Consider the following 26,501-nt stretch of genomic DNA (forward strand, 5'->3'; position numbering starts at 1 on the left):
AGTGGTGCTCGTTTCCTTAGTGCAGTGTGCCAGGGTGTCCAGGAGTGCCAGAACACAGTGGCTGCTTGGTTTGGAAGTGTATTCCATTTTGAAATGCAATTCCTCTGGGCTGATTTCATATATCCTTGGTTCAGCTGGTTTGTAACATTTTTGGAAGTCACTCAAATGTAACAGGCAACAAACGGGCCAGTTTCAAAATGCAGGCAGGGCATATAACAGGGATCTGTTCATATCCATCCACTTCCATGAAAAGATGGAGTTTTAATAATTGTCCTAAAAAATCCCAGAAAAGTAATATCTTATTAGTTTAGCTTTTTTTATGATGGATAAACTGGCCCTGCAAAGATGTTGTAATTTCATTGATGCATAAAAAGCATTTCTATTCTACAGTAAAGCAGTATTAAATATAACCAAATATTTTTGTGTAACTAATTTAAATCCAAATATCTGCTCTTGTAGCACCTAGAGTTTTATTTGCAGGTCTGACTGGTCTGAGGTACTCTTTCTGCTTTTGTGCAGCAGTTTGTAAATGCCTACATTATTTCCATCCCTTTGGTCACTTGGATAACCTAGATAATGTTGTGAAAAATAATAAATATAAAAATTATGCTCCTGCTTAATGACACTTTAAAATAATGAATAGAGACAAAGAGTGTTTTATTAAATGGTATGTAGGGGTTTTAAACAGGTGAATTGCAACACTGTCAAGTCAGTTTCACTGTTGGAAGGGGAGGCTCTGATAGCTTCGCTTTTTAGGCATAGCCATACAAAAGTAGAAGAAATTTAACGTAATAGATTTGCAGCAAATTCGTTAATGACTTTCACAAAATGTCTTGTAAAGAAAACTTTTCATACTTCTGTGGTGTGGGTAGTATGACCAAAAGGAAAAATGTGGGAACTAGGAAACTGCCACAACTGTTTTGCTCCCGCTGTCTCATGTAGTAAGAATTGTGTGAAAGCAATGTAGGCAATAAGCTCAAAAGTAGCTATGAAAGTAAAGAAAAACAGATATGTATTTAACCCAATGTAAGGAGGCAACAAAAGTATTTCTGTAAAATCCTTGTTCCTTTGTTTTGTCTTCAAATCTTTTATTTACCCTCTTCAATCGTTTTTTGGGGGAGGAGAAAAATAAAACCACAACCAAAACAAAACTACCAAAAAACAAGCAATCAAAAAAAAGCAGCTGCAGACTTTATATCCCCAGCAATGATTTGTGATTACTGGAGTTCTGCAGCTTGATAGTAAGGAAAATTTTTCTTCATCTTCAACAAAATCTTACATGTCTTTTTAGAGCTGCTTCCCTCCTTTTCATACTCTGGCAGGTAGAGAACTTTCCTTTATGATTGAGGGTTTCTGATATGTTTCTCTGCTGTGTTGGAGTAGATATGATGGGCTGTGGCGCGATTGTTCCTGCTTCAGCCATCTCTTCTAAATCTTAGACTTTTGCCTTGCTGTTTGTAATGTCACTTGAAGAGCTTCAAGAGTAACTTGAGAGGATTTGCTGTTCTCTCTCAGATGTCAATACTGAAAACTCCTACTGGTACAGTGCTCTGCTCTGTGTCCTCAGTTTCTTTTATCAGGAGCTGTGTGGAAAAAGATCTTGCAGTAATTCCATTGAAATTGTGCATTTGTTCAATAGTTACCTATTTTTTTCGAAACAATTTGACTCCTCTTTAAGTGAAAACAAGTCAAACAAGTTTTACAGGTACACTTAGTGCTTAATTTTATGGGATAATATGGGTAAAACAGGATATGTCTAACTTTGTTTTTGAAAAGCAATATGAAGGGAATGAATTTAAAAGGTAGTTATCTGCTGAGCTGGGTATTTGACCTATCAAGAGTTGACTTTATGTACTTCAGATTCTCAGCTTGAAATTTTTTTTTGTACTTTAGTAGACTAAAATGCTGTTTGTAATACAGGGACCTCATTTGAATCACTGGAATACACATAAGTGTTTTCAGTTTCTTCTTGTAAGTCTTGTCTCATAGCATAGGCAGCTGTGTTCTGTCCTCCCTCAGCAGCTGACTTCCCACCTAGTAAGTTCAACCAGTTTTAGAGGATTTTGATCTTAAAAATGGGTGGTTCTTGAGAGCTTCAAAAGCATGACTGCCTGGGGGGGAAAAGAACCCAGTAATTCTAGTAATAACCTGACAAGAGAAACTATACCACAAGCTCATTGCGCTTTGCTAGAGAGAAGGGGATGCACAGAGAACAGAAATCAGGCAGTTTTGATCAGAGCTTGGGATTTATAAGGCACTAGGACTCTGGCTGTGGGACAGTTAAAGGAAACTAGATCTTACTGGGTTTACAGGTCATAATATTAATTTCATCTTACTGTAGTCCCCAAATAGCTTCTTACAGCTTTTAGCCATTGTTGGAGGGAGAATGGTCTCTGTAGACCTTTTATCTGATCCAGTGCAGCTGTTCTTATGTTAGATAGAGACATGACATAATAGGGATTTTTTTTTTTAATTTGCTAACTGGTTTAACAGACGGTGGCTCTCTTCAAACTGAAGAAACAGTTGTGCCATGATATTGAACTTAGTTCTTACAATAGGTTGTATTATATCTTGTTTTCAGATCATGTTCTTTTAGTAGGTGTGATTTCTGGATCAAACACTTGTGTTTTGTCTGAGGAGGTACTTCCTCTCTAGCAGGCAAAGAACAGAATTTGGTAATTCTCCCCTCCTTGCTTGTTAAAAAAAATATTGCGTTTTTGGTCCATTTTGTTATGCATACTTAAGGGTTTTAGCAGGAAAAAAGAATGTAAAAGACAGTGATCACATTATTCCAGTCATGCTCGACAAGTAACACGAGAGAGGGTACAAACACTGAAAATGTAGCTGTGCTCTGCAGTTCTCCATTTCAAACTCCTTTTGTGCAGCCATGTGTGAGAAATTCAAATCCAGAACATTTTGCATTCTTAATGTCACTTCGTTTCTCTTCCCTTAGTGCAGGCTTCCAAGCAGTTCTGATTCCATCCTACCATCCTTCTTCCATATAAAAATCTGCCTGTCTGGATAAAAATTAATGCAAAAATGGGAAGCCAAGACTCAGGGTAGAGGGCCTCCCAAAATTCATGTGTATGAGTTCCCTCTGTTCCTTCACTGCAGCCAGTAAGACCCAGCCTCCTTCAGTCTTCCCCTGATTCCTTGCAGAAACTAGAATTTTTAATACTGGTAGATGTTAGGACAGATCTTGGAGAATAAAAAAGTCCACAAAGTCAGTCTTGTATGTTGCAATTAAGAAACAAAATACTTGTGGCAGTGTGGAAGGGACCTTGAGAGGTCATTTCTCTATCCTCTTGTCACTTAATCCTTGTGAAGAATTGTTTCTCTGTCTAGAGGTAACTTGTTCTAACTTGTTTTTTAAAACCTGTGATTATACCTTTTTTTTTTTAAATCCCTCCCAAGAAATGTATTTTAATGTGCCAGTTGTCACCTCTAGCAAAAAGGTGTTCCATTTCTTCTCCTCTTCTGCTCACCTGCCAAGCACCAGCAAACTTCTCATGCTCAAGTAGGTTGGGGGTAGGGGGCTGTCGATGGGAAGCGGTGGAAGGTGGAAGACAAGGGAGTCAATCCAGTGCAGCCATGCTTTGTGCTGTTGTTTATTCAGTTTTGACTGCTGTTCTTCAATTATTGATGTCATACATGTTGCATTACTTCCCTTCCATTTAGGTTGGACTCACTTCTGCAATCTGTGCTATCCTTTTGCAATGCAGAGTAGTTCAAAAGTGCCTCCAAAGGAAACTACTGATTGATCATCCGCTAGACCTTCAACCCTTAGACAGTCAAAGTAAAAGGAGTTTAGGAGCAAGTGGTATAGTGCTGAGTCTCTGCAGTCCCGAATAAAGCTTGAGGTGTTTGTCATGCTGTCAGCCTTGGAAGCCCCTGCAGAGTGAGCTTGTGACTGGTGCTGAAGTAGTTGTAGCAGAGAAGAAAGGAAGGAAAATTGAAAGGGTGATACAAGTGGTGACATGGGAGCACTTTCACAGTTTCAGTAACTGTAAAAAGCTGAACTTGGGAGTCTGAAAGAGGGAGCCAATACATAAAGGAACAAGTGAAAACAGAATGAAAGTGTAGAGAGTGGAAATATTTCAACTTGTCATAGACTGTTTGGTTTCTAAAGTGGCGTTTTGCATGTGAATGATTCAATAATACAGGGGCACAAAGATCGTAACATTGGTGCTCAAGTTTCAAATGTAAAACTGACTGGTAGGTCAATTCTTTGACCCACCAGAATCTTGCTTTGACCTGTCCAAAATACTGGGAGAGAGAGCCATCACTTCTTAACAGTACAGGAAGATCGTTATGCTAAGCTGGTCAGTCTGATCATGAGTTATTTTTGTAACAGTAGTGATACCTTATCTTTCTATGTTGGAAATCATCTTGATCTTTAACAAAGAATGGAAATACAATTATTAAGCATAGTTATTACAGTAAATTATGTACAGTTCCACTTATTTTTAAGAAGTCATAGCATCTGCCTCAATTCTGACCACATATGCATGACAGTAAAATGTATTTGACCACATTTGCAGTCATGTGACAATAAGGCATAGAGTTCAGCAGTGCTTATGATTAAAGCAGTGTACTAGGACATTGTACTATGTGAGTAGCTTGTATAATTTGCTGTATAAAGCAGGAAAAACTTAATGATATTTACAAATTATGATTGAAGAAATTGTTACACTTGAGAGACACAGATATTTTTTTTCCATTGTGCTTGCTGCTCCTGTGCAGTACAAAATACAATAAACGATATGCACTCAGACAGCAGACCTCAGTCAGATGCATAGTTGCTTCACACTGCATAAATTTTGATAAACAATCTGTTTCCCAGTAGTTTCTCCAGACCGTTTCTTACCTTTTTCTCTCCATGCTGCAGCATGAAAAATCACCTTTGGAGAGGAACTGGAAAACTTCTGTCTAGAGGGAAAGCTTTTATAGCTGTATACAGCATTGGTATGGAGAGACTTCAGTAACCTTTCTGAAAGTCATTGCTTCTACTGGTCTATAATTAGCCACACAGGAAAAACAAAATCCTCTTTCAAGTGTAGTAGAAACCAAATAGATCAAATAACAAACACTCAGGTTATTTAGCAGCTTTTCCCCAAATACGCTGGTCACTGTAGTAGTTGGTTAAGTAGTTCTGAGTGGATAAGTACATGTCAAGTTTAGTAGTAAATATTGAACTTTTGATTAAAACTCCTGTTTCTTTGAGATGTCACTTATATAATTGGGTTTGTTTTCTATCCAGATAGTATCTGCAGTGCAGTATTGCCATCAAAAGCATATTGTTCATAGAGATCTCAAGGTGAGTAGGAAAAAGTGTGTGAAGTGTGTGTGTCAGCTTCTGTACCTGTGGGTGTAATATAAAATGATAAAATGTAGTGTATATTAAGCTTTCTGATTTATTTTTTCTTGCATGTATTATAACAAGTTTTGAGGAATGTTTATAGTATAGAACAACTTCAAATAAAGGGGAGAGGATTTGTAAGGCTTTTAAATACAGAAATTTAATGGCTGCTGAAAGATAGCTTCTCACCCTGTGGTCAGATTAAAATCCCATGCAAGTCAGTGTTAAGCTATGAGATCTTTTTTTTTTTTTTAAAAAAAAGTTATTTTCGTAGAGATATGACAAGTTTTGGTCTCAAACAAAATGAATTACCAGTTGTGATGATGAAGCTGAAGTATGGCTTCTTTGTAGCTTGGCATGAAATGGTATATCCCTTCATTAAACTGTGCCTTTCATATTAATAGCGATGCCAAAGAACTTGTTCAATATATCATAGCTTTGTAATTCAAAGCCAACAAACCACAGATAAAACACCACCAATTAAAAAAAACCACTTGAAAAAAGTTTAAAGATTATGTATATTACCAAGCTTTTGGAAAAATGCCACATTAAATATGGCTAGCACAACTACATCTTTCCATCTTAATAGATCAAAATATAAGTTAAAATAACTCAGGACGCATTTCTGTGGAGAAAACAGATAGATGGTAATAACACAGTTTTCAGGCAGCATAACAGCTTCCACAGCCTGATGCTGTTGTAGAGAGATTTTTGAACTAAGGGATATACCTAAAGACCTTGGAAGGAAGGGAATGTTAACAGATATTTCAGCTTTTTGCCTTTTAAGAATGAGTAAAAATGGACAATAGCATTGTAAATCAAGTATTTTAAGTTCATTTTGCAAACCATTCTTTCTCTTCCAGGCTGAAAATCTATTGCTAGATGCAGATATGAACATTAAAATAGCTGACTTTGGTTTTAGCAATGAGTTTACAGTTGGAAATAAACTGGACACCTTTTGTGGCAGCCCACCATATGCTGCTCCAGAGCTTTTTCAAGGGAAGAAATACGATGGACCTGAAGTAGATGTTTGGAGTTTAGGTGTTATTCTTTATACTCTTGTGAGTGGATCTCTTCCTTTCGATGGACAGAACTTAAAGGTGCGTTTTTGTGGGACGTTGGGCATGTTTATGTAGTGTATTAATTGATTTGCTGCTTACAACTTACTGTTTGTTCTTCTGTTACCAAGGAACTTAGAGAAAGAGTGCTAAGGGGAAAATACAGGATTCCTTTCTACATGTCCACAGACTGTGAAAACCTCCTCAAACGTTTCCTGGTGCTAAACCCAACAAAAAGAGGCACTCTAGAGGTAATGGCACAAATAAGGTGCATCAGAAAGCTAAGTCTTCTATTTTGCAAACTGTATTTTTGAGCGGTAACTTATTACTGTCATAGTATTCCTGAACAGTTTATTTGGAGTTCGTTTGGGAAGGGGAGGTTGTTGAGTGAAGCATATGATTTCTTTTTAAGATTATGTTTATTTGGGTTACAAGACACCTGACTCCACAGCTATTTTCAAAATGACTATGAAAGTACACTGCGTATGTCATATAACTTTTCCTCGTGGTTACCTTGTGGATTCCTGCATTAATGGATGATCCATCAGGATGATTTCCACACTTTCTGCATTTTCAAATGTTAACTGGAAGTATTGGCTACTAAGTTATGATGTGGTTGACTTTTGCCTGCATTTTGTACCATCATGGAGGAGAAAAGCCAGACCTGCTACTTGTCAGAATTGTCGCGCTGCTCCTGGTCTGTGTGGCTTTTAGCTTTCAGCTGTGTGCTAGAGTGCTAGAATACAGCTGACTGGGAAGCAGCTTGGGTTGATGTGCGAAGCTGATTCTTCTGACTGGAGCAAAACAAAACTGAGTAGGTGTTGGGGCCTGTTCTAGAAAGGAAAAATTAGAAAAGGCCTTAGTGTTTGGTAGATAAGGGAATTCTTTCATTAGCTCCTTTTGTTTGCTGCTACGTGTATCGTACTAAAAAGCCTTTCTTTTATAGCAAATTATGAAGGACAGGTGGATCAACGCAGGGCATGAGGAGGATGAACTTAAACCTTTCGTTGAACCAGAACTAGACATCTCGGACCAGAAAAGAATAGGTAATTGAGTATTTTTCAAAATATGATACTGTTTGCATGATGTGGGTGGGTTGGTGGTTTTTTTTCTTCCGTCACTCTGTATTTGTTTGCTGTTTGGAATAAGTAACTAATCTTCTAATATTGATATTTCATCAGGCTTATGTTCTGACACTTAATTGTTTTGTTAAATTCTTTAAATGTTCCATTCTTTCTCTTGAACTTAGCCAGCCTAAACATCTGAGTGTTTCTATTACTTACAGAATGTGTGTTTGTTTTTAGATATTATGGTAGGAATGGGATATTCTCAAGAAGAAATTCAAGAATCCCTTAGTAAAATGAAGTATGATGAAATTACAGCTACATACTTACTGCTAGGAAGGAAATCATCAGAAGTAAGTGTCATTCTTACAAATGCAAAGAAACAAAGGAATTGGTGTCCTTAGCAAAGTTAGAAGCAAAAATTAAGTCAGTAACTATAGGCATTGCATTCCTGCACAAAGTCCCATCACACTTAAAAGCACATTAATCTAATCATCAGTGTCAACTGTCCTAATGATGCTGTGTTTCTTCCCACCCTGATCTGAGTTAATAAGCTCTTGCCTTTAGGCTCCCCAAAACTACTCTGCTTGCTCAGCAGTTAGTCCTCTGAAGGACTTCGTATGCCGGTTACTGTCCTGTCTAGTCTAGGAGCTCAAGTGTGAATAAGCCAGCTGTAAATATTTTGAGAGAACCAAGGAGCAGGACCAGTCAAGCTAAAAAAAGGTCTTGCATTGCAGATTACCTTTCCAAAGGATGCTGAGAGGGCTTGGCATCAGTAACCTGCTCTTGGTTTCTTTGCTTGAGGAGTTGGTGTGGTGGTTTCTATGAAAAGTATCCTCTCCTTCTGTTAAAATCTTGGAGAACTCTGAGGAGAGAGTACTGAAAGTAGAGATGAATTTTCTTTTTCTGGTGGTCTTTTGAGGACCACTACTGCAAATTCTACTGAGTTTTTACCTAGGACAGTTACACAAGAATCTTTAGAGAAGTTGGAACCTCTAAGCAACTTCCTTGCTGTCACAAATTTTCCTGTGTACCAGAGCCATCTTCCTTCTGCCTCCCTGTTACTGCTTCCGTAATGTGGTGGACGTTTGATTTGTTTTGTGTGAACTTCTTGTTTTAATATTCTCATTTGTATTGTAGTTGGATGCGAGTGATTCAAGCTCCAGCAGCAATCTTTCACTTGCCAAAGTTAGGCCAAGTAGTGATCTCAATAATAGCACTGGACAATCTCCTCATCACAAAGTTCAGAGAAGCATATCTTCTAGCCAGAAACAGCGGCGGTACAGTGATCATGGTGAGCAATTCTTGTTTTCAGTGTTGCAGAATATAGTGACTTCCAGTTCTGTTTGGTTTCTGCATTTGTCTCCATCCCCCAAAGGTAAGGAGGATGACAACAGCGTAGCTCACAGCATGGTGGTTAAATAATTTACTGAATAACTGATTTTTTTTTAAATTGGTTTTGTAATAAAGCATTCAAAATGGAATGCTGAATACACCAACTTAATTCTCTTATTCTGCCTTGTGTTGTCCCTTGCATTCCTGACCACACTGGGAAAGTCTTGTTTCACAAATTGAAGAGAATGTGGCAACCCCCTTTTTCATGAAAAGCACAGCACTCCTCCCCCATGCTCTTGTATGTCTGTTCAGCTTTTGTTTCTTTTGACACTAGTAGGTCAGCTTTTGTCTAAAACTTGAAGAAATGTCAGTTTGCCAATATTTCTTGTTTCCTGTTTCCTGAGGGTAGTGTCACTTGACTACTTAATTCTGCAGGAATTAAATTTCTAAAGAATAGTGACTCAGACAAACTTAGAACTCTTCTCTTTAATGAGTGTGCAAGGTAGTAGCTCAGGGTTTTCTAATTATCTTAAACATTTTCCTGCTCAGATGCTAACTCATAAAAGGAGCCTGTTTAGGCCTACTTTTAAATACCTCAAGTGCATTCAGAGGTTGCTTTCCTTGGGGGATTCTCCTGGGATGACGGTTGCTGGTTTTTTGTGATGCTTTTATATATTTTTGTATTTTTATATGTGTGTGTGCGTATATATGTATGCACTTTTTGATTCATTTTTATTAAAACACTAACTACGAAGTTGATGTATCTTGATGTATCCTCTTCTGAGGAAGTGTAACTGACAGCAGAAAACACAATCCTGACATCCCCACAGGCTTTTCCCAGTGTTCAGGAGCCTATTAAAGCAAGAGAGAGCTCGGGACTGTTGAAGGGACTGCCTCATTCTCAGGTATGCTGGAGCAGTTTTTTGTTCCCAGCACACCCAGGGAGGCTGGTGGCAAATTGCCCTTGCTTCTGAGCTGTTACAGGGGCGCTGTCAGCTGGCCATTAGTGCTGCGGGTGATCAAGGGTTGTGTCACCAGGTACCTGTCTCAGGAGCCCAGTTCTATCAGAAATTGGTTTGAATGGCATGTGCCAGCTTCATGTTAATGAAGGATCATCTGATTTGAATGAATGGGTAATTACTTAAGTCTCTTAGAGATGACTCTAAAGGGTGTTCCCTAGCAGGCCAAACCAGTGTCAGTACTCAAAACACCAGAAACCTCCATTAAATTCTTAATTATTTCATGGGAATGAAGTAGTATTTACCGTCTTCTAAAATACAGTATTTCAATAACTTCAGTAATGAGCTTCTGCAGCTCTGATTCCCAGTGTTAATGACATTGATTCTCATGTGTGAATACGTTTGTATTGTAGTGAAAAACAGCTACTGAACTTGTTTCTTTTGTTTGTATGTTAAGCTGGACCATCCATCCCCTCAGTAGTGGCATATCCCAAAAGAAGCCAGACTAGTACTACAGACAGTGACCTCAAAGAGGAAGGAATTCAGTCAAGAAAATCCAGCAGTAGTGCTGTTGCAGGAAGAGGAATTGCACCGGCTAGTCCAATGCTTGGAAATGCCAGCAATCCCAATAAGGCTGATATTCCCGAACGTAAGAAAAGTTCAGCGGTTCCTAGTGTAAGTAGAAACACTTATTTATCAAAAGTTACATGTTTTTGAAGGGTGAAAAAGTGTCAAACTGTTGATTTATTAGTGGTGCTGATTTTACTTCTCATTCATCAAGAGTAAATGTAAATATCTTATACTGCTGCTTTTTTTTTTTCCCTGCATCAGTCAGCTACTCAAGTTACCTCTTTTATATTCCTGAAGTAGTTAGTAGGATATCTGTTAGTGAACAGAGATAATTTGGGTATTTAAAGACCAATTAAAAAAAAAGAAAAAAAGAAACTGAAACCAAAGGCTGTCCCCTGAAATTTCATATGAGTTATTGTGATATCACCAATTACTCTTCTGTGGCCTTTGTACAGAAGAGTGAAATCTCTAATTTCATTATCCTCTTTTATAGTTTCATGTGTATAAGAAGCCACCTAATCTTTGTTCTCGACATGCTATTCCAGGTCATAGTTAGTATATGTTAAGATTATCAAAGAAATGTAGCTCTAAAACCTGTCAGTGTATTTCAACCCATTTTTAAAAGCAGTGTCTGCTTTTTGTCCTTGTGGGCTTCCTCCGCCAGCCCCTAAACCTCAGAAACAACAAAACCAAGGTGCATAACTAGTAAATTTACAGGGTCGAGCAGTAGGCAGTGTGCCAAAAGAAAGAAAATCCTTTGTACAGTTTGGCTTTAACTTGTATACTCTGTGGTGCCTCCCTCTGAGGCAAAGCTGGAAATCTGTTTTCATAAGCAGATTTCATTAACTCTCATCATGTAACATTTAATTTCTAAAACATCAGGATTTTGTATTGAAAAAAGTTCTTTTCAGAAGAAATAACCTCCTAGTCCTTTATTCAACTTACAATGGAGTGATTTTTTTTTTTTTTTTTAAAAAAAAACAACTTATCCCACAAAGCTGTAATATTTGGTCATATACTTAGCACCATTACTTATAACAGAACTTTCTGAGCTCACGGCTTTTTAACAATCTGAAGCAAAAGAAGTAAAATAAGATTTGTTTTACTTTATTGGCACTGTATTGCCAGTTGGTTCAGTGGCTGATAGTGACTTGGCTGGAGGGTTTTGGCAGAGAGATTACATGTGAAGACACATCTTCTATGGTAGCAGCTGTTACTCATAAATGTGAACAAAAGCTCATGATTGTGGGGGACCCTTCTCTGATTTTTGTGGTCCCCTGCCTTTTCCCTTGGTTTTTGATCAGTCCAGAAACCATTCAGATTTTGTTTATACTTACATGATAGGATAATCAAATCGGTTTTTTCCTACATTGGACTTCAGTACTGTGTAGTGCTTTATTCAAGAGCCTCATCTCACAGTTACAACATTCTTTACCTTTAGTACCTTTAGCATTTTGATCTGTTATTCTACATCACGCCCAAATCCTGGGGATTTACTCCAGTAGCCTTACTTCAAATTTCAAACTACTATAGCTGCAATAAAATTTGAGCTTATAACCATAGGATACTTCTCTCTTCTGATGCAGTGCGCAGTGATCCAAGTGATCTTTTGCAAACAGTGGTACAAGGTGGTGAAGATGGAATCAGACTTGTTATGTCATTCAGTCAATGTTTAAAATTCTCTGTTCATAGCTCTTCCTGTCAGACAGTGGAAGCTGTTTGATTGTTTTTTACCTTTTTGTTTGGGTTTTTTTTTCCCTGCTGGATATAGTCTTTTGCTTTCTGACTCTTGGGGATGGAGGGAAGCGCTGACTTCTTACACAATTCCTGGAACTTACTAGGGAGTTTTATTTCTTACAGTGTTGGCATGCATCTAGAAGGAAAAAAAGAATGTTGAAGTTACCATGTTGTCCTGAAGTTGAAGAAGGTTTGAGGTGGAATGAGTTTGTGTTCTCACTGAGCACTTAAGTCCTAAAATCAGTGATATGATGAGAAAAAAAAATCACTGAAGAGGTAGAAAAATACTGTTTAAAATGAATTATTACTTTGACAGATACAGCAAAAGTAGTAGAACTGGTCCTCACTGGAGACCCTTAGCCAGTTGCGTGCTGCTCTTATAAAATAACAAAGCTTACAAGCATGCACTTAAGGATAAGTATTGTGATTTTAGAGCGGATAGCTAAGCCTGGGTTTGAAGTAAGGGATTCTAAGCTGTACTTCTAAAGTTGACAGAGCATTTAAACTCTTGCAAACTAGTTCTGCAAGCTAAACAAGTGCATGTCAAAAACCTCAAGTTTGTCAGGCAAATATCAAATCCATAATCAAAACCTGCTACAGGGGTTGCATAGTTAGCAGCAACAAATAACTCCTTATTTAATAGTCACAGCTTTGGATTTTTCCTCAATGCTTGTAATAAGGCTGCCCAGAGCCCTTAGTATAGCTTTAAGAAAACTGGAATAGGGGAACAGATGGTATGTTTGGAAAATCATTTGGGACCAAAAAACATACTAGTGCTCTTAAGTAAATAGATTGGTTCATTATTGTAAGTCCGAAGCTGATTCTTTGAAAGTCTTTGATCAGTCCTCACCTTGGTATCTCTCTTAATGTGAATATAGCCTTGCCTAAAAGTGGACACAAGACTAGGAAAGAGGAGGACTCTCTACCACAAATTCATCCTTTGTGCCGTGACTGAACCTTGTGCATGTGCTCAGAAGTCTCAACATGCGCTTTTGCAAGTGTCAACACCACCTGCAAAGAAGGCAGATGATGGCAGGAGGATTGAACTTATGCAGCTAGCCCTGACCCTAAGGGTTGTCATTCCATCAGGGTCTGTAGTGCAGTTTGACACCAGTTTGGGGCTTCCTGTGCTGTGCACCTGTGCAACTTAGTCATGTCCACTGATTAATAGTCTGTAGATTGGCTGAACAAAAAAGTTGTAGCTGAAGAACTTCCCTGATGCATCATGAAAGGTCTTACGCTAAAAAGTGTAAAGGCCCCAGTACAAAGGCTGTATTCTTCCTAAAACTGAAACTTGAGAGCTTGAAATGCTTAGATCTCCTTTCACAACCTCTGAAATCTGAGCCAAACATAAAAAAATGTATACTGATACTTCTTTGCATTCCAGAAGGAGTTGGGAAAGTGCACCTTTAGAGTCCTCTGATTTCAGATATGAATACCAAAACTTGTCCACTCCCAAAGCTGAAAACACATAGTCTTTAAAGCTTGATCCAGCACAGATTGTCATCTTGTCTTTCTCGACGTATAACATCACAGTACATTTTAAAGTTATGTGGTATCTTCTCAAGGGAAACAAATACCTAATGTTCTAAGGGAGCAGGTGGAAAGAAGGAAGCCACCCATTATTGTGTGTTTCTCACCAGAAAAACTGTCAGATATTCTAGGTGCTTCATTCTCTTAATATGTTCAGAAACACAGGACAAAATGATTGCAAATATTAACATGCAGTACTTCAATGTACCATTGGTTTGCAGTGTGACCTCTCAAGAACATATAAACAAAACTTCACCTTAGGTGCACAGCTTTCATTGCTGGCAAGTTTAGTAAAGAGAGGGGAGTTTGTACAATGACAAATGTCAGAGGAAAGTAGAAGAATCAGGGATGATGTGGTTACGGGGTTTTTTAAATAAACACACTCGAAGGCAGGGATGTGTGAGGAGTGAGGTACAAAGAAGGGGCTAAAAGGACTTCTGTTCATGCTTGGCACATGCCTATCCCTAAGGAATATCCAGTGAAGAATACTTGAGAACCCGCAAAACAGCTACATACATCTTATGATTTAATTAATAGTTCTGATAATCTGCAATACCCTTGATACTCTTTGTACTTTTTAACGCCAGAAGGTTGCACAGTCGACTTTCTCATTTTTATTTGTATATTCATGTAAAGATGCGTGACTGGCCACCAATCTTTTAAACAGACAAGATGGCTTCATTGTCAAATCTGCAGCTCGGGGATCACGTTAGTTGAGACACCCCATATAGCAGATATTGTGCCTTAAGGCACTGGAAGAGCTTTTGCTGGTTATTGAGAATACTCCACTTTAACAGTTTTATTTCAGGTTCAGAAACAAAAAAGGTTTGGCTACTCTCCTTTTGTGCTTGAACTACTTTTTCCCTTTTTTTTTTTTTTTTTATCCTTCCCATGATTCTCTACTGTGACCATTTATGTGAAACCTTTTCTTAATGCTATTTTAAAAATCCGCTGAATTTCCCTTGTCTGTCATAGCAGTAATTCTTCAAAGAGCTCCAAAAGGTTAGTTGAGCATGATGTCCCCTGCCTGATTCTTAGTGGCCATCCTTACTCAACATGTGCTTATCCAGGTGCTGACCAGTTGTTCCCTTAAGCTAGCCTCCTCCAAGACTTTCCCCAGCAGTGATGTTTAAAGTTAATAGCCTATTTTGCTTCCTGCTTTGCCCCGTGATCCTTTTCTTTAAAGAAAAGTTTTAAAGGTTTTCTCCACTTTCCAATCATATGCAGTTACCTGTGTTATGTTCTTGGGGTGGGAAGAAAAAATATAAGGCTTGCCGGCTTTTACTTCCTCTACAACCTGGGGGTGCATGTTTATCTGGACCGCCATGCTTTTCCTACAGTAATTGCATCTAACGTTTTATAATTCTGTTATCTGTGAATTACCCAGCTTCTCAGTCGTTCCTGGAAAATTGACCGCCAACTTGGGCATATCTCCACCCTCTTTCTCTGTAAAGACAGAGGCAAAGTAATTCTATTTCTTTTCTCCCCTCTAAAGTAAGGTCTGTAGTTTTAAATTCCCCTGGTTCACTTGTCCTCAATGTATTATGCTTGTATTTAGATATATATTTTTTAAAATGTCTTATTAAAATTCTCTGCAATTTGTCTCTTTAATTTGACTTATTCTTCCCTGTTTTTAAAACTTGTGTAGTTTTATAGTATTTTAATACTAAAAAGTCCATGTTTACCTTCCCACTGAATTTTACCACATTTGTTTCTTCAGTCTTTGCTTTTCCTGTCTTGTTTAAGGGTATGATTTTAACTAAAGGAAAATTCTACAATCTACAAGTGGTAAAGTATTTAAAAAGTAGACCATAAAAACGTAGGTTATCCAGACGTAGATGAATGCTATACATGCTGAGAATTTGTAATTTAGAACATTGGTAATTAAAAACTTCGAGCAAAATTAATTTTGAGCCATCAACATGAAAGAGAAGAACAGCTTGTTAGAATTATTTTTTCTGATTCCATTATTGCTTAAAAATACTGGAAAGTGTCTGTGTATTAACTTATTTAATTATTGTAAGTTTTATAACTATGTAGAACTAGCATGAAGTAAAACAGACTTCAACTGTATGTAAACTTAACCCCAGAAAAGCCTTTTGTGGGGAATAACAAGCCTATGTTTTTTAATTGTAGAATAATACTGCCCCCGGAGCAATGACGCGGCGCAACACTTACGTTTGTAGTGAAAGAACCACTGCTGATAGACATTCAGTGATACAAAATGGCAAGGAGAACAGGTATATGAAATGTCTTCCTATGGTGTCTGTCCCTCGTCTTCACACTTCCAAAAAGTTGTAATGTCTAATTTAAAAATCAGTAATATTCTAGTGTAATTCTTAATGAAAGGTGAGTACAGATGTTTGGTTATGGAGCACTTGTAAGTATGTTGGGATTTTTTTTTTCCTATACTTAATTCATACAGTCTTTATACTTAGAATGTAAAAGGAAGTTCCTAATTTCTGATTAAGTACATGTCATATTTGTACAGCCTTCATCTTAAATCAGTTGTTAACTGCTGTGGCCAAACAACATATGCTTGCAGAAGAGGCTTATTCAGGTCAGACTACAAAGTCCATCGTTCTTGGGCCGTTCTCTTTTTGCATTTCACTCTAATCTATACTTTGGGATTAAGTCTCAGGGAGAAAGTCTATTTTTTTTTTATTTTTTTCCTGAGCAAAGATGAAACTGTGATAGGCCATTGTCTTGGACTAATAACATTCCTTACTGATATTCTTGTAGTCTGCTTCCCAGTATTTACAGAACTCATCTTGAGAAGGGAAGCACTAATATCTCCGTATTCTGAGTGAAAACAGTCAGAGGAATAACAGGTTTCTTCTTAGTTTGCTGAATGAGAGCCTGACTGCAGCATGCAGTGGAATTGGAGTTAACCATTCGTGGGTTAGTACCGTAGCAACATCTAGTGCCGTTCTTCCTCCCTGTGTAACAAAGATAGAGGAGAGCTGTAGAAAATAAATATAGTTGTGAATGTAGACATTAGGTATAGAGTAACAATTGTGAGGAATACCAATGAATTTCCTGGCTGGCTGAGGTGTTTTAAGATCCAACCAACTGTTGTTCACGGAGTTTTACTGGTCTTGAAAGCTGGCAATGATTAAGTAGCTGACCATTGCCAGGAGAGTACCCAGATAGCTAGTACTTAATAAAAATGCTTAAGTTTGGAGGAATGTGTACCTCCCTCCTACTCTTCCTGATTTTCTCCACCCCTTCCTAATTTTGTGATATACTGTAAAGGGTGGGAAGAAAATACTTTTCTTCTAGCTCGTATTGAAGTTGGTGAAAGATCTGCCATTTTTGCACAGAATTTTTCCTCATTCTCTCAGCAGTTTATAAGGAAGAGTGATGAAGTTGTGATGTTGAATGGAAAGTCTGTTTTGTCCCTTGTTTGACTCCTGGAGCCTAGGGATAAAGAACATGACTTTGACCCTGTCTCTTCCTCCTAGCTTTCTGCAAACTGAAAGTGATTAAGGAAAAAGTCAAGTATAAGTTTGAAGAGTGCCAAAAGTCTAGCTGGCCACCTGGGCCTGCAGTCAACTGTCTTGTGAAGTACAGCACGGCTATTTGGTACTGTCTTTTAGTGTGTCTGTCTCAGCCTTCATTGGTTAGTCCTTGTTAATGTTACCAAGTTTGTTTAGATTAAAGCTCATCATCCTTTCTTTGATTTGATATGTTAATAGCTTTTTTCTTTCCAAGCTCTCTTTGGAAAATGAATCTTTCTGTCCAAAATAGTTTTGGTCAGATTTGATCACTTGATTTCTTGTTTTAATAACATATTTGTTCATCTTTAAACTAATATCTTAGCACTATCTTGTCTACAATTTCTTTATTACATTTTTCAAAGTTAGATATTGCTTACTAGGAATGCTTGAGATACAGATGTCCCCTTAATTTAGGAGTAACTTCATATTCCTAAGAAGATGTCTTTTGAAGTTATTTTTTTCCCCCCAGCTTTGAGTTTCTCAAACTATTGCCTTTCTGCTTTTTGTCACATATGGGCATGAAGCTCAAAGTTAATATTGAGTGTTACTTGGCAACTATATTCATTCTATTTTATATCCATAATTGCTTATCGTTATTTTACCTTTTATTGTCAATATGGTATCCAAACTTCATTTACTTATCCTACAGACTACCCCTCTGTTTGGGTCATTTGAAATGTCTGAGCATTTGTATTCTCACTGTCAGGGAAAAAAAAATCTTCATGGCTTTTATTGCATACTTTTGATTACTACTTTGTTAGTCTTTATAGAGGGTTAAAATGAGAAAAGTTAATGAGAATGCATTGTTAATTGTTTTACAGTTGGGAGACTTCTCATTGTCTGAAATGCTTCAACACTAAACTGCACATTTGTTTTGGCACAGTTTCAGAATTACTGTGATTTGGCACAGAATTCAGAATTTACATCTGAATATATTTTGTTGCTGTAACTGGACAAAGGCTTAACTGATCACATGAAATGCAGGGACCTTTAACGCAGGCTAAATCAACATGGCTGTTGATGGGACTGGCTCTTCAGAATGAATTCTGCCTGCCTTCAGGTGTCTCTGTAGTATCCCTAATTATACACCCAACTTGGCAGAAAGTAACTTCAGAAACTTGTCAAGGTTACAAGATCTGAAATAGAACCTGGGCTTTGTATAAATCCAGAGTTTTGTTAAAAATGCTTTTTCTGCTTTTGAAATGTCTGTTGGTGACGTGTTAAAGGCAGGAGTAGTTATAGAGACTGGATTTTAGGTTTTCTGTAGCTGTGACCCAGTGAAAACTTGGGAGACGATGCGTGCAAGATGCGTGCATTTGAAGTCTACTTTCCATAGAGAAAGTGTTAGTTTCTGTGTTGCACATTGAATTCTGAGAAGGCACTATTTCTGAAACTAAGGAAGCTTTTGAAGAATCAATAGTCCAGGTAGTGGACTTGATGTTGGAGAAAGTAGTTTTGAAGACCCCATGCCAGATTGGTAGAAGCAAAGGGTTTTTAAGTCTCACATCCCTACTTCAGCATATTGTGTGGCTGACACAGGCATTCTGCAGGAGATGACTCGGTTGGCTTTCCTCCAAAGTCTGAGCATTAATTAACGCACTTGGGGACTCGTGAAACGCTCTTCATAATGATAGGCAATTGCTTGAAATCATTTGTAACACATGATTTACAACAGCCTCAGATTTTTAATAAGCCTTGGCACTAATTGGTGAATGTTAGCACGCTGTTTCTGTGTTCCCAGGCTAGTAATCCAAGGAAGGTGATTTCTAGCAAGGCTTTTAGAGTAAGATATATAAATGCTTTAATATGTGCTCTCCTGCCTTATTGAAACCTTTAGTTATTACATCTTTGGAGGCAAATGACTAAATGGAACGTGGGTCTAATGTGTTGTGAAACTAGATTCTTTATCTTTTACAACAAATTGAGAGGAGAGGAGCTAGAAGTGCTTGAGAGGCTAGTGACCAATTATTTGGGGATTACTCCGTTTTGGGGTATTGCTTTTGAGATGAGCGTTCATTTCCTTACAATTTCTCAATACCCGGGTGTAATGTGAAAGCTGGGCTGTGTTGCAGGATTCGTTGTAGTAGTGCTTGTAGTTGGCAGCCTGCTTGATTCAGCATTGTAAGGAGATGCATGCATGACTCAGATGAAGTTCTCTAGATTCTGAGAAGTTCAAAACAGAAAGTAGATTTTGCTAACCGTTTTAGCCAGCAGTTCTGATGTCTGAACTGCAAGGTGTTTTTTCTGCTAGTGCTTTGTGAGAGCTAAGCCTGAGAAGTGGGTCAGCTGATACTTGTAGCTGGACTGACATTCTCCTCTCCAAAGTCTGACATACTAAAATGAGGTAACAGGACTCGAATTTCAGTATGTGTAACCATGAAGTAGCTTGGAAGTGAACATGCAGTGTCATGAAACTGTCACTGACAATCACTGATTTCTTAACCTCAAACAATATTTTTGAATTAGAATTGCCATACTTTTAAAGTGAACTTAAGATGAATGACACATGGTGGTGTAGGCTGAAAGGCCAAATACATCTTGTGGCCTCTCAGTTTTCTTCCATACTTACCATTATCAGATAGTGTGAAGGCTGCAAAGACTATTGTGTCCCAAAGAAAGAAAAAGATTTCATGCTTCTATTTTAACATATTATACAGCTGGCAGCTTACTGGCCGCTCTGCTAAGACAGCACTGTATACCTTCCTTCAAAGCCTGAATGGTAATTTAGAGAATTTAAGGTCCATGGCCAAGCAATATGAAATGCTTTTCAGCAGTCATAGCTCTTTCTCTAGAGATCACCAAGTGTTATTCATTGCCTCCTACATGTACAGGTTGATTAATAGTAGCGTTTTTGTTTGGGCCTCTCTGGACTTGTTAAAGATCATGATATTGTTGTTTTCAATTGTGCCTGTGAAGTCCCTCAGTTATCAGATGTAGATCGAAATTTGACAGCTTGCCCACCTTACAGCAATTCCTTCTAACATGGACACATTCTGAAAACAAAGTGTTTCGCTGCAGTAATGAAGCCATCATCAGTCTTTTGGAAAGTGCAATTGGTGGGGTTTTTTAATGCATTTTTTTAATGTTAAGACCAGTATGAGTTACACCAGTGCTTTATACTACTCTTTGGGACAGAATACTGGGTTATTCAGGTTCTGTACATCAAGGAGGGTATCACACCGAATTAATGCTAATGGTAAGAGCATGATCACTTCATAGATGTCAAGTGCTATAGTAAGGATGCTTTTTAAGGGGAGCGTAGGGTAGTTACTGCTCTTTACATCAAGGAGGGCTGTTAGAGTTCATGTTCTTTGATAAATCAGTTAATAGAAGGAAAAGTTTGCTTTTTTTCTATGCAGTAGTTTGTTGTTGGTCCATCATGCTCTTCTTTCTGCCTCTGCCTGAACCCAAACCCCCTCACAGCCTGACAGAAATGTTCGCTTACGCAGCTAGCCCTGCTTCAGTTTGTACTACATCCTTCTCCAGTGTTCGGCTGCGACATCAGAAGTCGATGTCCATGTCAGCCTCTGTGCACACGAAGATGATGTTGCCTCCAATAGACAATGGCGCAGATAACTTCAGGCCTATGTAAGAATCTGAAATCGTTGTGAAACTAACTTATACCCACTGCTTCTTAACTTTGTGCTGTGGAATTTTAGTCCTAGATTGTTCTAGTATACATTGCCCACAAGATGTGTGTTTCCTCATTTTTTCAGTCTTGTTTACATTTGTCTTGTGGTGTGTCAGGCTGTCTGTGACATAATCCTGCAATAATGAACCTTAATTTTTTCCTAGTGTTAGGAGTATTGGACATTCCCTATTGTCATAGTCTGTTGGAGACTTTAACTGTGTATCCTGAAGGACTTCGCTACTCGGAGTGGTTTGCTTGTAGAAAATTTTGTGTAGGATTTCAAATTAGTAAGATTTTCAAAGATGTACGTATAGAATGTGGAGGGAGAGACACTAAAGTTACCTATTGCTTCTCTTTCCTGGGAGGAAACTTTACTCGTCTATTCTTTTATCAGTCTTCTCAGTGAAACATTGTATGCCTAGTTTATCTGGTCTTTTCCAGGACACTCCTGTTCCATTTTTCTGCCTATGTAGGTTTCTGTTTCGGCAGCCTTTTAATCCTAACTTCTTACAAGTTTTGATTCCATACAGTGCTGTAATAGCGTTGATATTCCAACCCTGGCCTATATAAAAGTGTCTGTTTATGCTTTACTGTAGTAGTGTTTTGTGTTTCCTGCGGAACCGTAGTGCTTCTGTAAAGAAGTTCTAGCATTGTTTTTTGTTTTCTGCTCTAGCACTATTCCCGATCAAAGAACTCCTGTTGCTTCAACTCACAGCATTAGCAGTGCAACCACACCTGATCGTATTCGTTTCCCCAGAGGAACGGCTAGTCGGAGCACTTTCCACGGCCAGCTCAGGGAGCGACGTACTGCTACCTACAATGGACCGCCAGCCTCCCCCAGTCTGTCCCATGAAGCAACACCGCTCTCACAGACTCGAACCAGGGGTTCCACTAACCTGTTTAGTAAACTAACTTCAAAACTAACAAGAAGGTAAGTCTCTTGAAATGGTAATGCAACATCTCCTTGTCATTGGGTGGTGGAAATACCTAGTAGCTGATTGCTTAGGTGGTTTTATCCATATTCTCTGATTAATGGCTTAACAAATTCTGCAGCTTAAAATGCACTGGCTTACAATTTTTTTTGGTAGTTCTTTTTGGTTACAGAAACCATTTGTTTTTAGCAGTTGAATCAAACAGGATAAAAAGCGAGACAGTTTGTGCTGTTTCCTTTGTGCTCTTCATTCTCATGTCTGAGATACAAATGCTGCAGAGCTGAACGTTTCAACTCCAGTTCAAAAGCGGCTCACCCTTACTGTATGGTCTATCAGTAGACAGCATAAACTAGGATTCCAGTCTTGATATTTGACATAGAAGCTCATTAGAAGCTCAGCTTATGTTTTCTGATAACTTAGGCTGTCGGTGGACAATGGCAGTACACAAATACTGCAGGTGAAAGAGTAGAGGCAGGAGACAAAAGCTTCTTTTGGCAGCAGTGCTAGCATAGGTCATAATTAAAATAGTGGCAGGAGTATGGTTTCAGTTTAGACAGGAGTCTGGTCAAACCTTGAGAAACTGACTCCTATTTTGACCTTTAGTTCATGTGCAGATTCTGGTTTCGGTGTGCAGGTATGTTGGTCTAGCCAAAGCCTAGCTTAAGCAGGTGTTCCTGCACTAAGTTTTTATTCTAATTGGACTTCTAGTTTCAAATCTATGTATGATTTAAATTAGTTCCTACAAACCCTAAACTTGAAAACCACCTTTTTTCTTCTACATTTAAAATTTGTCATTTCACATACTGTGTAGTTCAGACCACTCTGATATCCACAGCTTGTGTTTGCAGAAGTGAGGCTTTGTTTTTCTTTGTCTTAAGGTAATCTCCATGCTTTTGTATCCTTCTCATCATGTGAACTTTTTTGAAATACATTATTGTAATCTTGGCCTGCTTGCTTTTCTTTAAGTTTTATATCACATCAGCACCAAGTCATTTCCTTCCTGTCTGTTCTGTGACTATACATGCCTCCTTCTCAGCATCCTCTTCATAGTCTCCCATTCCTATAAAATAATGCTAAACCAAACTCTAGTTTTTCACAACTGGCTGATTTCAATTTAGGGAATGAATTTATTTAAAATGTGAGATTTTTTTTCTGTGAAAAGCAATAACGCAAAGCTTAGCCTTTGGTAAATGTTTTACCCTGCTCAGCTGTCTTCTAGCTAACGCTTCCTTGGGAATACTGTGCTATATGAAATTATAACAGATACGAAATTAAAACATAGGGACAGATAAAAGAATAATTTTGGTATTTGTAAGAATTAAGTCATCTGCTTTTTCTCAAATGAAGTCTTAATCAGACAGATCCTTTTGGCACATCTTTCTGTCTGTGCTTTTGTTCGTAATATCCTGACTGAATTTTTTGTCTGATGTTCCAAATGTGGACGCTCAAACTGTGAACTTGCAAGCTTTTCGCTCACTTGTTTAGGCTGCATTCAAACTTCTACCATTACCTCAGTGTTTCAGCTTTCACAGTGCAATGTGGTTTTCTTGAAGTTTTTCCGCACTGCTTTTGACAATAGTTTAAATTCCATCTGGACTTGATTAAATAACATACAGTTGTAACACAATAGCACTGTTACAGATGGTTAAGTTTGCACTTGGAGGACTTCTTACAGTTGGGGCTCTGTTACACTAGGTGCTGTACAAACTAGTAAGGAGGTGGATAGTGCCATCAGAGGACATGGTTATGTTTCTTTTTAAATAATTTTTTTAAAAAACCCTTAAAACCTGTTAATTTATTCTAGCATTCTCTGTGGGGAATCAGAATCCTTTTGATTATGAACTACTTATGTTCTGGTGTAGGCCATTGTTAACAGCTTCTGCACTAAATTAACTAAATATTTAAGGCAGTTTTTGGCACATCATGGCTGACCTAATGTTGTGAAGGAAGAAACCTAACTGAAGATACTCAAGATCTAATTATAGAAGAGTTACTGATTTTTGCTTTCTCTTTGGAATATATGAAGAAGATCCAAACATATTTTTATGTGACCTTGTAGATTGTGAGTTTGTGTTTCGACACCAGTACATATTTTAATTCCTAATAACTATTGGTGCCATGTTTCCCAGAAAAATTAAGTTTGGAAGTAGCAATGCTAAGAGTTTGACTCTTCAGACCCTAAATCATCTGCCTAATCTCAGAATGTATGTAGTGTAATTTCATTGTGCATTTTAAATGAGATCTTTTTGCATGTTTCGCTCTAAATGGCTTTTTCAATTTATTTTGTACAAAACTTTTTGTTAATTATTATTTTGGCTTAATTTCTTTTAGAAACATGTCATTCAGGTTTATCAAAAGGTAGGATTTATTTATATTTAAAAAAAAAGTGGCTCCTGCAATTAACAACAGATTTGGCTTTCTAGCCTTGGTTTTCTGAAAACTAAACTTTCTGCTGAGGACTAAATACTTTCTCTCTTGAGAGGAAAGCATAGAATAAATCCATTAACTCATGATGATACTTAAGAATCTGTGGCACCTGTATAACAAGATGCTAAGCATGCCTTGTGAATTCTTCTTTCTTTGATAGAGTTGGTAGTGCCAAAGTAATTCTGTTCTCTGTACTAATACACTTAGCATGCTTATGTTTGAAGAATGAGGTGTTTGATAACAATGATGAAAGTATAAACAAAACATAAGGTTACAAGCAAATAAAGGTAAGTGATGCTAAATTTACATTCTCTATCTTTTTGTTTTATGGTATTTTGTAAAAATCAGTCTGAAGTGTTTTCTGCAGTTGATACAATGGAAAGCAAACTGAACAGAGTTGTGAATCTCAAGAGTTTTGCATGAAAGACTGAATGAAGGTGCAGTAGTGGCTGTGTATTTTAAAATGGGATGCCTTTGCTGAAGTGAATTACAAGTGAACTGCAAATAGAGCACTTCAGTTATAAACAAAAAGTATAACGTCTATGCAAATTTGTTAACAAAAGGGAAAAGCTCAGAAGTCTGATTCACATTTCACGCCCAAAGGATTGAATTTAGTTTTACAATTTGAGAATGATTCAGCTTGCTATATATCTCGTTAATTCGCTATGACTCATGAAAGTTGGTTATGCAATTTTGATCTGCAGGTAGATTTTCCAGTATAACTTTGTAATACTCTATTTATTTGTATCATATCTTGGAGTTTCTTAAAGGGGATGGTACTTCCATTTTCCAACTACTGATCAAAAATAGGGAGACAGTACCAAAAAACAGACGTCTGTTTTAACTTTGAAAATGCAAGTCTGTGCATGTGATTATGGTTTGAAGTTTGTCAGACCATTTCAAGGAAATACTTAGATTAGGGAGACCCAAGATATGTAAATTGCTGACTGAATTTGGGTTTATTATGTACAGTGTGAGTCTAAATGTCCCTACCCAACTAAACAAGTAAATTCCATACCACGAGAAGAATAACAACAATAATCGGAGCTCTTCCAAACATGACTGTTTAGAACTGGTGTTGGTTGGGTTGGCTGGCATTGTCACAAGCTTACTTGAGAAAAGGAACATGCACCAACTGTTAGTTTAAGGAAAGAAACCATCCAACACAGCATACAGATGAAACTGAGCAGTAGCAATAGTTTTAACCCATCGTGCATCGTGAGCTGTGGAGTGCGTACCACTTTGTGAGGGGGAGCTTTTGAGCCTCTGTAGTCACGTTGCTTTTAAAAAAGGGATTGTGATCTGTGCAATCTCCGCAACTGGATGCATGTAAGTTTGTTACACTGCTGCTCTGAAGAAAGATGGAAAATGCTAGTACGAGTACAATATTAAGCTAGAAAGTTATTGTTCAAATTTGAGACTTAAAGCTAATATTTTGATGTTTTTCAACATTTTCCTTTGACTTGAGGCCAGGAATCTTAGACTCTTGTGGAAATAGCTGCTATAGCTTCCATGAATATGTCTTTGAATAAGAGATTTGCTAAGGCTTACACCACCTACACAGGACTAGACTGTGCTTTTTAAATTCTGTTTTAAGCGTGTGTGGTATCCCTCCATACTTGATCTGTATGTAGGTACAAAATGAAATTGAAAACGTTGGGAGTTTTGACAGTTTCTTCTTGTGTTATATGCTGTGAATCTTACCTAAGCTCACTGTCACTGATACTGAAAGAACTACTTTAACTCAACAGCATGTATATATAGTACTGCAGCATCATTCTAGGGAGCTGAACAAAAGTAGATAATCTTTCGCTCTTTTTTTTTTTTTTTAAAAACTACTGAGTTCTAATACTGTACTTGGTACTCAGAGGTATAAAATATATGTATATCTTGCACCATGCCCTGTGCTTGCCATTCTGCATATTGTGGAAGTGTAACTTCTTTTCTGACAGCAAAAATCAATTTCTGTGATCTGAATTTTATTGTAGCATCTTTACTCCATTTCCATAAATTGATCTTATTTTAGCATCTTCCACTTTTTGCTGTTTTTCCACATCTTTTTTAGACAGTTTTCTTTGTATCTACTTGGATTTTTAACACGGAGTGTACAAAGATGTAAAGAACAGAAAACACTGCATGACTCAGATGTATGGAAACATTCTTATTTTTGAAAGCCTTTCACAAACCATAAATGAGGTAGTGTGTAGGCATTGCATGACAAGTGAAAACATAACTTTCCTATATATTTGTTCCATTCTCAAGACCAAGGAGCATCTTGGTTCATAAAATTAATTTACGTAAACATACAAGCAAAAGCAGAACATCTAGAGCATAAAGTAGCCAGTTGCAGTTCCCGCAGAAGTGAGGGTTGTATTAGCAGTGAGGAAGCCTCGGGC

General features: G+C 37.7%; 1 protein-coding gene across 16 annotated transcripts in view; it reads left to right on the top strand.

Annotated features, from left to right (window-relative positions):
- The window catches only part of MARK3 (microtubule affinity regulating kinase 3), a 64,168-nt gene that overhangs the window by 30,575 nt on the left and 7,092 nt on the right, over window positions 1-26,501 (top strand). For 4 of the 16 annotated variants that reach the window (XM_080396048.1, XM_080396036.1, XM_080396035.1 and 1 more), the window contains 10 exons: window positions 5,261-5,317; window positions 6,223-6,459; window positions 6,549-6,668; window positions 7,364-7,463; window positions 7,722-7,834; window positions 8,622-8,775; window positions 10,233-10,450; window positions 15,752-15,855; window positions 21,420-21,677; window positions 24,010-24,036. In XM_080396048.1, coding sequence (XP_080252174.1) covers window positions 5,261-5,317; window positions 6,223-6,459; window positions 6,549-6,668; window positions 7,364-7,463; window positions 7,722-7,834; window positions 8,622-8,775; window positions 10,233-10,450; window positions 15,752-15,855; window positions 21,420-21,677; window positions 24,010-24,036 — 1,388 coding nt within the window. Of the gene's footprint in view, window positions 1-5,260; window positions 5,318-6,222; window positions 6,460-6,548; window positions 6,669-7,363; window positions 7,464-7,721; window positions 7,835-8,621; window positions 8,776-10,232; window positions 10,451-15,751; window positions 15,856-20,538; window positions 20,704-21,419; window positions 21,678-24,009; window positions 24,037-26,501 lie in introns of all 16 variants that reach the window. The other 12 variants (XM_080396049.1, XM_080396037.1, XM_080396038.1 and 9 more) reach the window with 6 other exon arrangements.

This window comes from Falco punctatus (assembly GCF_963210335.1).
Source record: "Falco punctatus genome assembly, chromosome: 7".
Lineage (NCBI taxonomy): Eukaryota > Metazoa > Chordata > Aves > Falconiformes > Falconidae > Falco > Falco punctatus.